The sequence below is a fragment of the Haemaphysalis longicornis genome, unplaced genomic scaffold (assembly GCF_048455015.1).
Source record: "Haemaphysalis longicornis isolate Haplotype H1 unplaced genomic scaffold, Haemaphysalis longicornis Haplotype H1 scaffold_6, whole genome shotgun sequence".
Lineage (NCBI taxonomy): Eukaryota > Metazoa > Arthropoda > Arachnida > Ixodida > Ixodidae > Haemaphysalis > Haemaphysalis longicornis.
Window position 1 is genome coordinate 48,998,314 of NW_027526407.1, and position 17,425 is coordinate 49,015,738.

The following is a 17,425-nucleotide window of genomic DNA, read 5'->3' on the forward strand; positions in this document are numbered from 1 at the left end:
ACTGAGCCACCGCGGCGGGTGGCGCTATCTTCTCGTGAAAGTCTACGTTTTTTTCGCGTGCAAGTCTCTGCGTTCACAGCAAGCGCAACGTACCTTCAAAATCAGAGCTTCTTTCGTTCTTTTTGGAAGTGATAATCATTGGACATCACCTTGGAGGGGCGTACTCTGCGACGTGTCTTTCTCGTACTGAGAAAGTGTTGCCATGATTACGGCGAACACTGGAGTTTTTTTTTTGTCGAACTTGGCGAATCTCCCTAAGTGGGTATGCTTGGCTTGACAAACGTGCACAGGGGACGCTGGGTGGTCGCCGCAAGGCACGCACACACGAGCGCTCGGCATTTTCTTGGTTTTTTAATTGCCGGGTGGTCGCCGCGAGGTCCGCGCTCACGTGCGCGCGCTCGGCATTTCTTGGTATTTTTAACTGCGGGCGCGAGAAATTACGATTTGCTAAAAAGCTGCGCTGTTAAAAAACAGATCTGAGTTCGCATGGGACTCGAACCGTGATCTCCATAGTAGGATCCGAGTGAGTTGTCAGCAGTGGAACAAAGGTCACAGCAGTGCCTGCGGCGTGACACGTGAACGTGAAAGCACGGGAGTAGAACACGACGCGCCAGCCGCGTAGAACTTTGCATTTAGAAAGCTGTGGCGTCCTTTAAAATATTTCGCGCCAAAAGACAAAATAAGTGAAGAACGAAGCGCAAAGACAATGTAGCAGCAAAGGAGCCGGTCGAGGAACTATCGCGTTAAAAGAATAAGTAACAAGTGAAGAAAGAGACGAAAATACAATGCAGCAGTGAAGAAGACTTTGAGAAGCATCACCAGACTTTCGCGTTCGAAGCACGTAATGAGACTTAAGTGCGCGAGGAATTTTTGAAATCCGTACCAACAAAATCCCTTTCACGGGGAGCTTCGCCGAATATCCTTGAACACTCGAGCACCAACAACCCGCAGAGACCTAGGCGCCATGATTACACAAGAACTTAGCCTTATCGCGCAGGGATTCAAAAGGGAAGGGCGATATAAGAGGCTACGCCACTTCCAGCCTGGCTGTTGCTTTCTTTAGTTTTCCGACTTCAAATGTAGAGTAGCGTCATTCGAGCAGAAGCAAAAACGCGGAGAAAGACAAGAGGCTGCACAGATTGGAGGGACGAAAGGTCCAGTGTGCGAGAAGATGAATAGTCACGAGCACTACAACAAAGGAAACACGCAATTCGCCTAATTGTGTCCCCAACCCTTGTTCCCACTTCTCGGCAAATCGTTGGGAAGTACGAACGCTGCCCAGATACTGGCATGACGGCAGCGAAACCAATGTCTCGTGCGCGCTATTGTGACCAGTCGCCGATTCGTATAGACGTTCCGTTCCTCCGGGCGGGACGTGTTATGGCCGTCCGGAGACAATACAGGACGCACACGTGGGACCTCATTAGCCTGATTGACCCGTGGATGAAGCTACGTCACCAAAGTCACGTGACGATGTCCCCGCGAGTGTCTTAAAAGGGATGCAGCTGCCGACATTTCGGGGTGCAGACGGCATGGAGCGTCGAAGGCGGGCCCTGACCATTCTGCTCGCTCTGCTAGCGGAATCAGGTGCGTATGGTGTTCAGATCCGCTCGGCTTCTTAGTCGCACGCGCACTAAGGTTCAGGAAGCAAACGGCAATGTCCCGACGCGGTTCGAAATTACTGAAACCTAGCGTTTTTCCCGCACGGGCTTCACAATGAAGCCGACGCGCACCTTCGTTTGTCCGGCTAAGAGAGGAATGTGTCCGGCTTGTTTCTCATTGCTGCACGCTGGTTTTTGAAGATTCCGTTCCAGGGAACCTGCCGTGTCACCTGATGCCAGTTCTCCCTGTCTTGCTGGGTTTATTGCGTGCGCAGCACAAAGATATGGCACTTGAGGCGTCGTGTTGTGCAGGGCTGAGCACGTCTAGTTAACACGGTTTTTTTAGAGGCTTTGAAATGAGAGCTTTTATTTTGGGAAGGAAGGCTCCAGGTCAAGTTGGGGGGAGGGGGTGTAGGAAGCAGGGGGCGTTTGTAGACTTGTACATTTCGGGGTCTATTGGTGTTCCAAAAGAGACACTGCTTATTCCTTTGGAAAGGCAGAAGAACCAAAGCGCCTTTCTTGAGAATTAGATTGTTGAAACGCGAAGCTTTATACCATGCAACCAGACAAAGTCGAAGACCAAAATCCAAACTGCTTCGACTATGGGTGCGTTTCAATTTACCGTTTAGAAAGCTTCGTTGCCGTCTTCGCGGACAGTCCGCCATGTTAAGCCCCGTTCCAATTCGAACGAAGCAGTCAACGAAGACTGCTTCGAGGAGACAGCATCGAAGTCAGCAACGATGCAGGCTACCTTCCCGTCTAAACTGATGATGATGATGATGATGATAATGATGATTAAAGGCCTCCCCTTTGAATCGGGGTGACGGCGTGCGCCATCTAGCCTATCTTATTTTGGGAAGGAGAACTATCAAGTGACGCCAGCGCCACCTTTTTGCGTATTAATGTTAAAACAAAAGCACTTGTTCCTTTATTTAAATATTTAGTATAATTTACTAGTGATGAAGATGACTTTGTTAAATTTTAAATTACGTAACGTTTGTAATAGCAACGGTAATATTGGTTACGAAACTTGCGGCTTGCGCAACTCAACATGTCTGCTACGACGCTGTCGTCTGCGCTGGTGTTGCGTTTGCGACCGCGGCGCCGTTCCAATTTTACTCCTTTAGACGTCTAGTTAGACTGCTTCGTAGGCTGTCTACCAAGCTGTCCACGAATTGGAACGCAGCCTATGTCGGAATGACGCAGTCGGATAGACGTCGACTTCATAACGCGAGGGACCTAGGTTCGATTCCTACTACGAGAGGCGTTTTTTTTGTTTTTGAGGCGCTTGATTTGCCTTCGCTTATCATCATCATCATCATGTGTAATGTTGGCTTTCTTGCAGTGCATTATGGTGTCACAATATAGGGCAGAAGTGAAGCGTTGATAGTTTCTCTTTAATAAGTTGTGCTGCAAGTTCGGGATGGGGGGAATGGAGCAGACTCACGGCTATACACTCGCACTAGGCCGCGGTGTTCAATCCGAAGCAGCGTGGAAGTGTTCAGTCTATGAGGGTCGGTGTGTGGGAGAAGGCATTGGAAGGAGGGCTACCAAATTATGTACCGAAGATCCGCGGTTGTGAGGAATGCGCAGTGGGGATACCGACGGGACAGAGATGGGGTGTGTCGTTTACGATATGCCTCCGGTGTATGGAGGATGTTGGCGAAGTATTTGTTGAGAGAAACTTCTGGCTGATCCTGGGAAGAGGGGCAGAGTGGATCCAAAGACGTTTAGTGAGGGGTCTGCATCGTTTAAGTATATTGCCATGAAGACTAACACATCACTCGCGGTAGCAGCAGTTGTTTAATGAAGCGAAAATGAAGCGAGAAATACTTAATATAAGAGAATGGGTGTCGCTGGCCCGTGCATTTTTTCGCACTGCGATTTGTGACGTCACGAATCGGGAATCGTAAAAAGGGATTGGTGGAGGTTGCTTAGACGTCTTTTTGAGTAATGAACAATGCCGGAGGACCTTACAAAAGAAACACAAGTGTAGCTGTTGGCCTTAGCTGAACTCTCGCTTCTAGAAAGACACAAACTTCAGCTTACTAAGCAGGCATTACAAACAGGCAGCCGCACTATACCCCATTACCACGGTATCGTTGCAGTTATGATTTCAATTAGCTGTGTGGCCTTGGGGAAGAGGAGTTCCTTCGTACGGTTCCTTCTTCTATAGCACCTGACAGGAGCCGGCGCTGAAGGTACCGACGGTCACTTGTCAGCGCCTTTTGGAACCGAAGGCAGAAGGAATACGTACCTGCTACAGTTGCTACACCTGATACCCTCACGGCAGGTTAACTTCCTTTCTGACATTGTGATTCTGCGTTATGACCATACAAGACCACACATGTGTGCTCAGGGGGGGTAGGGGGATGTAACAAATTACCTCAGGCCAAACAGCAAGGTAAAACAAACAAGAACAGAAAGCCCAGCTTTCTACGGGTCCGATAAACCCGTAACCCCAGACGCAACGCGGAGCGCCTGCGGGAGTCGGACCCTGACAAGGGAAGAGTTTCGCCCCCCCCCCTGTGGATAGAAACATTGAGTGGCGCACGGAATTCTGACTTAGAACAAAGGAAACGTGTTGTTTCTGTACGTGTGAAAGTAATAGCTTTTTTATTATATTCAACCCCATACTCTCGCGTCGACTTCGTTGTTTTTATGTCATTCAGTCCAAGAAACAGGTAACACACGTCTCCATTCCTATTTTCTTACTTTTCCCGTGTTCTATATGCAACCACTCTGCTCCTTCTTTCAGTGCAGGGTAGTGAAACGGGACTGCACTACTGCTTAATGCCTTTGCCCTTTCTTTCAATTTCTCCTGCTACTCCTCATCTGCACTTTTGCAATCGACTGGAACCTAAAATCATCTTCTGCACTCTCTGACTGGCGCTATCTCCTCCATTCCTGGACCAGCTGTCCTGCCAGCCCAATGCCAGGTCCTGAAGACCAATCATCCTCCCCCCTTCAACTTCCAAAGTGGCATCGTGAGGCTCATCATCAAATGTGAGTGTTGCGTCCGTAGTTTTTGTACGTTCGTTTTATGCGAAGTGCATGTCATTCGGCCGTGCGTAAAGAAAGTCTAATTGGAAACATGGTAGCATAAAACAGCGCTTAGGGCGACGGTGACGATGAAGAGCAGACATGATGTTCCTTTACCTAAGAAACACTATCATCATCAACTTCGTCGTCGTCGTAGTCATTGGAGCTTTTTTATTAAGTGCGAATGTTAAGTGCGAATGTTAAGTGCGAATGCACTTCTTAAGCGACCCTGAATCACGCGTCCACCGCCGTCCGTCCATCCGCACCACATACCCACTTAGGGCGATTGGCCAAGAAGAGTTCCTTCGCTACCCATTCGGCATATATTCGTGATACTAACCACTTCCTACGGGAAATTAACAACATAAAAATCCCTGATGGCGCCTTCCTTGTAACTATAGATGTAACTTCTCTGTACACAAATATACCTCACCGAGATGGGATTGAAGCCCTGGTTGAATCCTATAGCATACATCGGGATCACGAGGCGCCAAGCCCACAAGTCATTGAAACTTTGACCAGGCTAGTGTGGAATTAAATAGCTTTTACTTCCACAATCAGTATTACCTTAAGCGACCCTGAATCACGCGTCCACCGCCATCCGTCCGTCCGCACCACATACCCACTTAGGGCGATTGGCCAAGAAGAGTTTTTAAGTGCGAAAGCGACCCCACCACATACCCACTTAGGGCGATTGGCCAAGAAGAGTTCCTTCGAATCACCCGTGCATTCGCACTTCCCCATGCTCCCCTTCAGGGAAATGCGGGTGAATTTTGTTACCATGGTGATCTAACTTTCACAAGTTGCCCTGATGGGTTTTACTGAAGATTTTCGATGCAGTATTGACTGCGTTGCCTAGCTGTCATAGCATTAATAGGGTTTTGAAAGCTTATGTCTGCGTGTTCCAGTTACATTCACAGAGTTGAGTGCGCAGGAGTTCATTTTTGGAAGTCGGGAAGGGGGTTGGAGACACAGAAAGAAAAGGAATAAATGAGAGGAGAATGATGACGGGAGGAAAGGAGGTTGAAAATAGAAACCAGAAATGTCAATTCAATGTGAAAAAAAAAAAACAGATTTTATGGGCATAATCTTTGCAGCCTTACGACTATTTCACCTTTTGTCCCTTTCAAGGGCGGTGCAAAAAGGCTGGCAGACAGCTGTGGTTGGAGCAGACGTCTAACCTGTGTGACATCGTAGCGTCGCTTGCAACAAAAAAAAGGACGACCAGTTATTTGCTCATCAGTTCGTGTCCCGTCTTGAACCTGTGAATCCCGGCGTTTTTCAGTGATTTCCCCTACACAAATTAGCGCCAGTTTTGCTTTGAGGATTTCTCCTCTGTACTACCCGGCGCTGTTATCTGAATACCTCATCCTACGTCGTACTGCACAGACTCTGTGCTTCGTTTCATCCCGCTATTTTGTTTGGAAATTGCACGCAAAGCCGCCAACGCACGCAATTTTTGATCTCTCACACACGCCGCTGCGGTCCTCAACAATATGTACATGCCTGCCTTTCAGTTAGCAATCGCTTGATTTGCTCATTATCGACATGGCTGGCTGCATGGGCTCGTTTACTAGCAAACACACATCGTGGCGAGATTCTTAGTCGCAAAATCGTCGACGGTCTCCTAAAAGAACGTTGCTAGGCATGGGCGTCGGCACGGGGGTGCAAAAAGAGCACTCGCCCCCTCGCCTCTCCACCTCCAAGCCACACAGTACTTGGCCACTCCCCCCGGCCCTTTCCCTCTCCTCGAAATGCAACGGGTCTTCCCCCATCAAGACAGAATCCTGCCAAAGTGTATGAATTGCGACATCTCAGGCAAACTGGCATATCGGGTAGTCTTGAAGGGCGCTCCAATTTCGAAGTGGAAGGGTGCACTTTCGTGAGCCGCTGAGCTCAACCCGTACGAGATGTCGAGTTGGACATGGCTTTCAACTCAACAATGGGAGCGAGTCGAAGACCACTTCTCGCCCATGTACATTCATCCATTCAATGGTGTCCAGCAATAGGTTGTATTCACTGGCGAGGCACGCATTCAGGAAACCATGTGAGTGCGCCGTCACTGGTTACGACGGGCTCCGCGGGATGGCGGTACTTGTCCGTGCTAAGAGATGTGTTGGACGTTCCAAACTCTACCCGACCGAACGCACAGTAATGCCTCAACGCCAATGTGGGTACGATCAATAATATCTCTGTTGACATCACCGTAAGAATCGGGTTGAAATGGAGCAGACGACGCATGTCAGTGTTTTTTTTCTCCGACGTGCGGGCGCAGCGGCCCCAGCCGCGCCATGTCCGTGGTGCTTCAGCCATGTCCGCGGTCGTTTTCAGTGTTGCAAAGCCATGAAATTGACAGCTAAGCTTTTCAGTAAATACTCTCTATGGCCGGTATTCAATGGCGTGGAATGCATGCAGGCAACCATGCGAGTGCGCCGCCATATCTGTGGCCAAGCGTCTGTTGCTAGGCGACGTTGTGTGCACGGCCCCCAGATCAGGGCCGCTCTCGCTACGTCGGGCTCCGCAGGATGGCGGTACTTGTCCATGTCCGTGGCGCATTGGCCATGTCTGTGGCCGTTTCCAGTGTTGCCAAGCGAAGAAATTGACCGCTAAACTTTTCAACGAATACCATCTATAGGTTTTTTATGTAATCAAGAGTAGGCGTGTGCTCAGAGGTTGCTTGAAGCTGCCTTCCGGCCACCACTTGCATGTTTTCAAAGAAAGGCTCTGGCACGACAACCCGTTGATTTCCCCCAGGCGTCGCCCGTTTAACGTCTCTCCTCCTTCTCTCCTGGTGTTGCAGCGTACACGGATGAGCTGATCCGCGACCTGGGCGACAGCCCCGTGCTGCGTATGAGCGAGTCGCAGGCCGAGTTCCTGCGCCAGCGGCTGGCTCGGCTGTACGAACACGTGCGGCGCCACCCGGCGTTACACCAGCGCTACCTGTGGGTTGGTCGCGACAAGCCCCCGGGAAACCCCGACGAGCCGCCGGTGCACTACCAGGCCGAGTCCCTGCAGTCGGCCGTCGGCTACGAACCGGTAAGGAACAACCCCAGCATCCTGAAGTGCGTGGCAAATATTCTTTCTCATTAACTCGGAAGGCCTTTGTTTGGGCAGACAAGAGATTGAGTTTGCGTGACCCACATTTGCTGTCCCTCACATCTAGCGAAAGCTCGCGCTAATTTTAAATAGGCGTGTCTAGAATGCCGTTCGACGGTGTTATAAGCGCTCCACTACATCGACGTCTACCGGCTTTTTGTGGCAAAATTGCCGCGTCTGGCACTACATCACTCGAGATAACTTAAAGCTATAGCAACATAGCTAAGCTAAGCTAAGCATAACATAGCTAAGCATAACATAGCATGAAATAACGCACACAAAGAAATGATTTAAAACACCAAAGCTAACTTAAGGCATTAAAATTATAGTTCAATTTAAATATAAAAAAACAAAAACAACCACCGATGCAAAAGCCGGTCTCGAGCCACCGCCCTTGCGATCAAGAAACGAGGACGGATCCTCTACACTACAACGACAGATTCTTTGGGTGGTGCTAGCCTAGCTCTAAATATTCCAATGTCGTCGGACGGCTCTCTAGACACTGCGTTTTCAATATGCCCTCAGCTGACACTGACTTGCGACAAGTTCGCATAGATACTTTTCCTGGTCTTACTTAGTCCGCCGTCTAGAGCAATGCCCCCCCCCCCCCTTCCCTTCCAAAGAGGTCCTCAGCTTCTTATTTGTAGTTTTTTTTAAGCATTCCACTTGCGCGAGGTTAAATCCCACTTGTGCGAGGTCGCAAGCGTGTTGCGACCGTCAGATATGCGGGCTCGAGCCAGCCGTTGCACCGCCTAAGGGGCGCCAAAAACTACTGTGTGGCAAAGTGATTTGTGCGCAAGCGGGTTACACCGCATACGCGCCCACGCCTGCATGGTTATCACCTCCTCTGCAGAATTGGCGCAAGGAGGGGAGAGGTTCTTTATTTCCCCCCCCCCCCCCCCAAAAAAAAAAAACAATCTCTGGGACCGCTACTGGTCTTGAGGGGTTACTTTGTTGGGAAGACAGGTGATATCGCACGCGCTGCCTTTTGCTCTCACACCCTGCCCCATGAAAGTAGAATAAAACGGGTGTGGCATTTCTTTCTGCGATGAGCGCAAAATCTTGCCGTAAACACCACGGCATTTTTTTTTTTTACTCGAGTTTGCTCAGTGGGATCGTTTATCTGCTCTGGAGGTACACCACGCTCGGCATGAGCTTTTGATCCCACTTAATGTGCATCTTTTGAAATGCGTAAGCGGTCTCTGACTATTTCATCTCATAATGTGCGCCCGCCTAACGAGTGGTCCGATGTGCCTGATATGTATACGTAAGTGGGGCCCTATAGTGTACGGAATAAAATGCCCTAAAGCCTTCGTAGTAATATATAAATACTTCTGTTGATACCCAGAAATTGTCTTTCCAACAATGCACCCGTGTTGAATAGTGAAGCTTACTTTAAAGGAGCCCACTGTATAGGTGTGATGCCTGCTAAAAAATGACTCGGTCTTTGTAAAATGGGCTTTCCCTCATCATTTCAGAAACAGCCGTGAGGCATCATAATAGCAACCAAACCAAAACAAATAAAAGATTCAGAGATGTCGGATATCCCGAGATGTATGAGAGGAGCGGCTGGATCGATTACGGGCGCGCACTATTTGATAATCCCAACGTACCAGTTCCAGCAATTTTTTTTCGTTCTGTTTTTAATTTACATTACTCGACAATGCTGAACGTCACACAGAAACGTGACTTTCAGCCTACCTGCCTATAGACGTTGGGGGAAAATGGCAATAAATTCACTCATTTGAACCACAAGAGAGAAAAAAATGGCGGAATCTCACACAAACGCGAAAGACTTGAAAGTAGCGAAACTATACGCAACCTTCACGATCATCACGATGGTTTAAGTCCAAGATTGCTGCCGATTTGCTTTTTATTCACTACCGCAGCGACCTTTCCTCCATCATTGGTGCTATAAGTGTGAGCTTCCTCCATTTTTTTTTAAAGTGATGAGCATGGGACGTCACCTTGGAGGGGCGTACGCTATGACGTGTCTTTCTCGTTCCGAGCAAGTGTTGCTACAATTACGGCGAACATCTTCCCTAGTGGCTTTGCTTAGCTCGACAAACGTGCGCAGGGGACGCTGGGCGTTCGCTGCGACGCCCGCGCTCACGTGCACGGGCTAATTTTCTTGATATTTTTAACTGCGGACACGAAAAATTCCGTTTTGCTAAACAGCTTCGCTGTTATTATTAGCTGCATCGTCTAGATAATTTTAAATATCAGCTTTTCTCGGCCTTAAATGGTCCTGGGAACCCTTGCTGCGTTTTCAAAAGGCGTGGGGCGAAAAGGGCAGGGGACAGGGGAACCGCAAAATCCTGTCAGAGCAGTTCACTCTTGTGGTGTATTCGCCGGTGCCAGCTTTTATGGGGGGACAGGCTTTTACTCTGTCCGGATTGCTAGCAAAACTCCGGTGTTGGGCAAAGCTGTAAGAATAATTGCGCGCACTGTGCGCGGAAGAAGGGAGGGTGAACATGCTCTGCGGCAAAGCCAACGATTTGCCCCAAGCGCCAATGTTTCTCATTAAGTAAGGAAAGCGCTAGGGGTTCAAATGAACCACGAATACAAAGTATAAGTTTACTGCATTCAAAAGAGTGCATTAACCCCAATGATAGTGATGAAAATTTTATCGCGAACTTTAAACAAATGATGTAGATATTAAGCAAAACAGATAAAGCAGCGGTGTTTCACCAGCCATTTTTTCCGGTTCCTTATGACGTCAAAAGGAAGTGTTTGTGCGATTGGCGGCCGTTGACCAAAGCCACCAGTGAGAAACACGATTGTGTATCTTGTTTAGTTCGATCGTATCAGTGGGATGGATACTCAGGTGCGGGTAACGCACGGACAACTATAATTTTATTATTTTCCTGTTTACGTTAGTGCCAATGAAATGTAGCGCGAAATTTAAACTTTTAAACGAAACTGTTTTATTCAGGAATACACACGGATTTCACTGACGTTATATCCTTCCCGGAAATGGCGCCAGTACAACGAAGCAAGCGGCCTGTAAAGGGTGCACCCCTGCACACAGGGTCTTCTTGTGGAGAAGCAACCTTTATAACTAAAGGGTAGCGCTAGTATTAAACCAAGCAGCGCTAGTGTTAAACCAAGCGCATAAAACATAGGTATATTAGGGCTTTTTGGTAAGGTGACATCTCATCACCCCGCTACAAAGGGGAAACCAATAGTAATCATCATCATCACCATCAGTACGTTACATTTAGGGTTGTTCGTTTTCGGGTTATATATTATAGCACGAAAATGTTTTATGCCGGGATACACCAAGATTTTACTGACGTCATATTCATCACGGAAATGACGCCGGTACACTTTTGCCGAAACGACCCGCCAGCAGGACGTCGCTCACCAAGCACCCACACAAGACAGCCGCCGACCCACAAATCAACGCTCCACAAATCAACCCACAAATCAACGCAGCGAAATCAACGCTCAGCTGTTGATTTCGCTGCGCATTTCACTTTCGTGTTTTACCGATTCCTATGACAGAGGGATCAACCAGTTTTTTAATTGCTTATCGTTTTTCAGATAAAAGCATCTCGGGGAGTGGGGGGTAGTGGACCTAAGTTCGTTACCAAAGCCTGGTTATTTCAAATTAGACAAAGTGTTATTTCCTCTTCATGCACTTTTAACGCAGGGCTTCGGGGTTCGGTGAACTGAGCTTTTTAAGCGAAAGCTTTCCTAAGGCGACCGATGGCGTTATGTGAAAAAGGTAATACATTTCTTCATAGACCGGTTGGTCGACCGAAATGCTGTAATAAGATCTCTAGAGACAGACGCGTGCGGGAAACCAGGCTTAACCCATTGTGTCAAAACGGTTCCTTAAAAATCGCGAAAAAGGAACGCTTCTCGATAAGACAGTACACGCATCGAGCATGGAGAAAGGAGTACAATACTGTGTCTTTATCTAATAAACCACTTATCGGTATAAGTTTAGATCATTCGCATAGATGCGTTTTCTTGGTACCCAAAAACTTGTCACATGGGTTCGTTCTACGTTTGTGATGAGAATTTGATGATCGAGTCTACGCCTTTTCAACGAAGTTTTTGACTCACTTCGCACGCAGTTTTTATGTGAGATAGCCTTCTCGCTTCTCTCAGCTTTCTTTAGGGAGTGATGGGGAAGTTTATTTTACTTGCCTAACCCAGAAAGTGTCTTATGCATAGTTCCAATCCCCATACTACACTGCAATTCGTTTTTGTCTAAAAGCTACTTTTCCTTGTGAAGAACAATTTACAAGCATTCAAACATAATGACGGTAACAATCCTGGACGGTTTTTTGGGTTGGTTCGTAAAAGCGGAGTATTAAAATACCCAGGGAGGACATTTTGGGGCTCATAGTAAATCCATTTTGCAAACGCCGAATAGGAGCTACAATCGATCTGTTAAAGGGACCGTGACTGATTAGCGAATATTGTTAAACGTATATGTAAGTGATACAGGTAACATAAAATTGGAACACGGGCGTCATCAATTCATCCAGCGGTGCATCGCAAGCATGGTTTGGCAGCAACCTTAACATCAGCTCGTTCGGTCGCTCGCTCGCTCGCTCGCTCACTCACTCACTCACTCACTCACTCACTCACTCACTCACTCACTCACTCACTCACTCACTCACTCACTCACTCACTCACTCACTCACTCACTCGCTCGCTCGCTCGCTCACTCACTCACTCACAAACTCACTCACTCACTCACTCACTGGCTAGATCAGGCGAATGGGGGGGGGTCTTCAACAACAAATAAAAATAAGAAAAACTGTGCTGCTGCAACGCCGAAACGGTTTAGAATAGAGTTATAGCAGGCCGAAGGAGGGGTCCTAGTACGATACCCGGAAGTCAACCAGATCGACTGCGCTTGCGTAGAAACGTCGAACAGTTATGCGCATGCGCGGGTGTTCCGACCGTGTACTGGGCGCCGAACCCGTAACGGCTTTTTCACTCGTTCAGCGAAACCAATACCTTGAGCAAATGGTTCCGGTACAGCGCCTGGTACTCGGTGGACCCACCTGCGCATGCGCCAAACTGCCCTTGGCCCTTCTGCGCACGCGCAGTAGCGCCACTTGCCGTCTCGCGTCCCTCGCAGGCGGCGTCCTCCGTGGGTCCGAGCAAGCGCGCAGGTGAAGGGGCCAGTCGGGTGCAGCGGGACCCCCGCTCCCCCCGGGAAGGCGGCGGAGCGGGAGCTGTGCCTCCTCGGGTGCCCCAGGGCGAGCGTGGCAGCGTGCGGGGCGTGAAGAGGACCCCTCCACACACGCCGCTGGCGCCCCTCTCGGAGGAGATCTGCCGCACCAGCACCGCCTGGGAGCGCATCAACCAGACGGTCGACTCGTTCGGCAACGCCGTCGAGGTCGTCCAGGACGAGGCCTTCCCGCAGTGGGTGTTCTCCTACCGCTGCGCCTCGCAGGGCTCCCGCTGCGTCGGCATCGACTCCCTGTGAGTGCACGCCTCGCTTCACGCGCATGCGTAGCTGTACGTACCACTGTTGGGTGGAAGTGACGTCAGCATTCAAGTGGTTCGAACGTTAGCTTTCGGTGACGGCCACGCTAGTTTTCGGGAACGCACGTCATGATTCAGACGGTGCGAACGGTAGCTTTAGCTGGCAGGCAATACTATAGTTTTGTTTACAGAGGTTCTTTACTGACCCTCGCTTTACTGTACTTTGCAGGCGTGCAAGTTCCTTTAGTGGAAGATTTATTGTCCCGAGTATATGTGTAGTTAATGTCTTTAAAGGGCGCAAAAAAACAGTTGTCGTTCTCACATTTTGATTGAAGTCGCCGGGAAAGATTCAGGAGCCCCTGACAGGCGCAATAACCAGCCGACAAAAAAAAAAAGTTTGAAAGAAGTACACACACAGACGAGCGGATGGATCGCCTTCCAGTGTTCCGTGTGTCTCCTTCCTTTGCACTTAAGTTTTTGCCGATTAGTAAGTCACTTAGCATCAACTTGCGAAAGTTCCTGCCCTCAGCATCAGACACCAACGCCGGTTAGGTAACTTTGGATACATGTTACCACTGGGAGCAAAGCAGTTCTTCAAGGTTGGTAGCAACGCACCTAAGGGAGGAGCAAATCATGTTAGTAATGTTAGGTTAAAAATTTGTAGCCAAATGGATTAAAGGACGTGGCATCCCTGACCACCCAGGTAAGACTCGTGTTAATCACAGATCAATAAAGTTCAGAGCAGTCGAATATTGGTTGGAATACTCCGGTCCTTTCACTGAGCATGCGCAAATGCCTTTCCATACGATTTTCGCCTGTGCTGCTTTTTTCATAATAATCCTGAAATGTTTCCCATTGATTGTGACATAGCGCCCCTCACCACAGAGATAAGAGCATAGCGACATAGCAACGTTCAGCGCGGTAGGATATGCGTTGACTTACTTTTAGTCCGCAGCCCTTTGGCGGCTGCTACTGTGGTCTTGCGGCGGTGACGGTGTCGTAACTGAGCAAGCGAAGACTGAAAGAAAACGGCGGAGGAAAGTATGGCGAAAGTCTGAGGTGGAGGGCCGTATGCTGAGCCCGGACGAGACGCTCGTAGGCGGCGACGCTTGGCGAAAGTGTGATGGAGAGGCACTGAGACATGCTTCTCGTTGGTTGGCTCATCCGAACCACGTGACATTTGCTCGGGAGGTTCAAACACGATTTATAACAATATGCTCGGTGACGACGACGCTCTGCGAGATAACGGTAGCGCTGCCGCACGTTCGGTGATAACGCGATCAATTCCTGAGACGCAGCAAATATGCGCCATGTATAGTGATCATCAGCGCATCTTTCTCGGTGCGCATACACATATGCCTTGGCATTCGAGCCGTACCCAAAGAGTTTTTTTTAGGAGTGTCCCGAAGTTTCGCGGCGGGGCACGATCGTTGCCTTGTCGAATGCCATGACCTCTACACGATTGACCTCGAGTGATATGACCTTTGCCCTCCAGGTACGACAGCGAGTGCACGGAGCGTTCGGGTTTCATGATCCTCTACCACCGCAAGAGCGGCGCGGAAGGCGACAACCAGCCCTCATGGGGCGCCGTTGAGGTTCCCCACCACTGCACGTGCAAGATTACCCCCAAGGTCATCGCGGAGGCCTAGCGGCCCTCAAGAAGTTGCGGCAACTCGATGTACGAAGAGTACTCCTTACGGCGATCTCATGCCGCCTGCTAATGTAATGTTACTTCACGTTTTGAAAGACACGGGCCTATATCAACGATTGCAGGGACAGCGCAACGTCCCTCGTTCGCCAATTTTGTCAGTTTACCGCCTTAGTATTGCGCATTTTTTTTGGGTGCTTTTGTACTGTCTTTGTACTTAAAATGGCCGCGCCTTCCGTTTTTAAAATTGTCTTCCTCTTCTTCTCTCTTTTATTGTGAACTTCGGTTCTTTCTTTCCGTTTCAATTCCCGTATCCCAATCCCCATGTCTAGCGTAGCCGATATGACAGCTCCCTGGTTAACCTCCCTGCCTTTCCTGTATTGTTTCTTTCTTCTTCCCTTCGCCAAATGAGCTTTCTTTGAATTACAACTAGTAACACCGCTTACAACCACGCGCCGATTTAAAGACACGTTCGGGTTAATCGTATACGCCTGACGCACGAAATAGACCACCTTGCACAGTACTTTATTTCGACTCGAAGCTTTCTTTTTCAGCGAGCTGACTCGAGTGAACTCACATGAGATTGTACCAGTGTCCCACTAGCCTTATGCGGCAGGGGCCGAAACAGGGACCGACTATTTCGGCCATTCAGGGATCATACTCAAAACTGCACATATATAGCAGAGAATATAATGTAATAATCAACGTTTACCCTTGACATTAAACGATAATTCGTTGTGTCAACGGCTAGCAACACGATGTCACACTTTTTTCTTCAGCACGTACTTCTTTCGCAACGTGTAAATGCAAATTTCACGCATCTATTTGCTCCGTGCGCGTAAAGGTACAATCACATGGACGTATGTGCCTAGACGTGCTCGTGCGATGGCGTTCCTTGGCGAAAGCACGCGGAGAAGTCCCTATAATCCCGCATGGAGGAAAGAAATTAGTACGTGCTTATTGCGCCGAAGTTTGCGCCGAAAAGCTAAGCAGATATCCGCGCACTACAGCTGCGCGTACTGCCAGGTTCACACTGTTGCCGCAACTGTCGTAATAACTCTAAAGAATTACGTCATTTCCCGTCTCAGCCAACCGAACTGCGTGACACGCCGCTTTTTTACGTCCATAGCTCAAGATAAGGCTTTTGTGTCGGTAGTCTGAACATAGCGTAACGTCGGCAAACCAGCCCGCTGCGGGCACGTTTGCCCCTACCTACCCAGGTAGGGGCAAACCGGCTTACCCCTACACCTACCGGTTTACCCCTACCTACTCAGCGGGCCGGCAAACAGGCCCGCTGAGTAGGTAGGGAGAGGGGGGTAAGCTGGTTGGTTAAGTAAAAAGAAAAGTCGTGTTTGTATCGGACTTCGTTGTAATGCCATTTAGTGGTCGGAAATGACAAAAACAAGCTTCGATTCAAGTGAGTCTAGTGGCGACAGGCCTGAGCTGAACAGTGGCGGGGACGGTGATGGACGCTGCCACGGGGGTTACTCCTGCCATAGCGCTTCTGGCCCTCGCCGGAGTAATGCGCGACATTGCGCATTTGTGCGCACGCAGCACGCATACGCCCAGGTACTCCGATGCACGGTATTTCTTAAATTACCCGCCATCTTATGTTAGCCTGTGTCGTGTCCTGTGAATTTACCGCTGAAACAAACACCCCTAGAAATTGTCGGACTACAGCCGCGCGAACACCGGTTACGCACCACCGTCATAAAGCAAAGATGTGCAAAAATGCTAGCTTCATGAGTTTGGAACGATCAAGTTTACTGTGTGATGAGAGGGGCGATTTTTTTTTTATTCTGCATCTTGGTGGGAAATCAGACGCGATTTTTTTACTGCAACATTCCGTCTCAACCACTTATCTCATTTTTATTTGTTTTCTCTTTCAGGAATGAAGATTGCCCGTTTGAAGCCACGCAAGTTCGAGGAAAATAATGACCAGACAAAATAGTCTGGGCGCAGCCAATAAAAGTTAGGTGTACAGGTCTACACCCCTTCCGGTTCCGTCCGGTGCACACGAGCTCTACGTTGTTTTGTCTACTCCTTCACATTGTATTCACACGCCGTTGAAAAAGAAACACTAGTAACGGCAGTAAATTGCATTGCATTTCTGTCAGAGACTACTTTTAAGGCGAAGCTTTCTACGCCTCATGATGGATTTTGATGTCACTACATAACGCACCGCAGGAAAGCCAACTTTATGCAATGAGTTTCACAAAACGATGATGATGATGATAATAACTGAAGGCACATCAAGCACCTCAAGAAAAAGAAAACGCTTCCCGTGGACTGAATCGAACATGGGTCAGTCCCTCACGTTATGAAGCCGACGTCTGTCCGATTAGATAGACAGATGCAACTTTATTTGAGCCATTGAGGTCACCGTTGAGGCGACCTCCGACGGGGTGGTACCTTATTCGCAGGGCCCATAAACGGCCAGCACCTCCAGGCCCCGGGCCACTACGGCCGCGTGGGTCGTTGCGGCGGGGCTCGACCGTAGGATCTCCCATCGCTCTTTGGGGGAAGGAGGCAGGGGGTGTTGGTTGGGGATGGGATTTGTTTGATGGAGGCTTTGAGTGACGTA

General features: G+C 49.1%; 1 protein-coding gene across 1 annotated transcript; it reads left to right on the forward strand.

The window, feature by feature from the left end:
* The first annotated feature begins 1,505 nt into the window (after positions 1 to 1,505).
* Positions 1,506 to 16,881, forward strand: LOC144141546 (uncharacterized). Its single transcript, XM_077673088.1, has 6 exons — positions 1,506 to 1,587; positions 4,518 to 4,607; positions 7,444 to 7,679; positions 12,844 to 13,190; positions 14,689 to 14,871; positions 16,731 to 16,881. The coding sequence occupies exons 1-5, from the start codon at positions 1,533 to 1,535 to the stop codon at positions 14,840 to 14,842; spliced, it is 882 nt and encodes a 293-aa protein (XP_077529214.1). The 5' UTR covers positions 1,506 to 1,532; the 3' UTR covers positions 14,843 to 14,871; positions 16,731 to 16,881.
* Positions 16,882 to 17,425: the final 544 nt, after the last annotated feature.

Bases quoted from the DNA above. Each gene is read 5' to 3' on its own strand.
- LOC144141546 (XM_077673088.1), top strand. From the start codon at position 1,533: ATGGAGCGTCGAAGGCGGGCCCTGACCATTCTGCTCGCTCTGCTAGCG. The intron at 1,588-4,517 runs GTGCGTATGGTG...TTCCTGGACCAG, and splicing joins CGCTCTGCTAGCGGAATCAG to CTGTCCTGCCAGCCCAATGC. The intron at 4,608-7,443 runs GTGAGTGTTGCG...CTGGTGTTGCAG, and splicing joins CGTGAGGCTCATCATCAAAT to CGTACACGGATGAGCTGATC.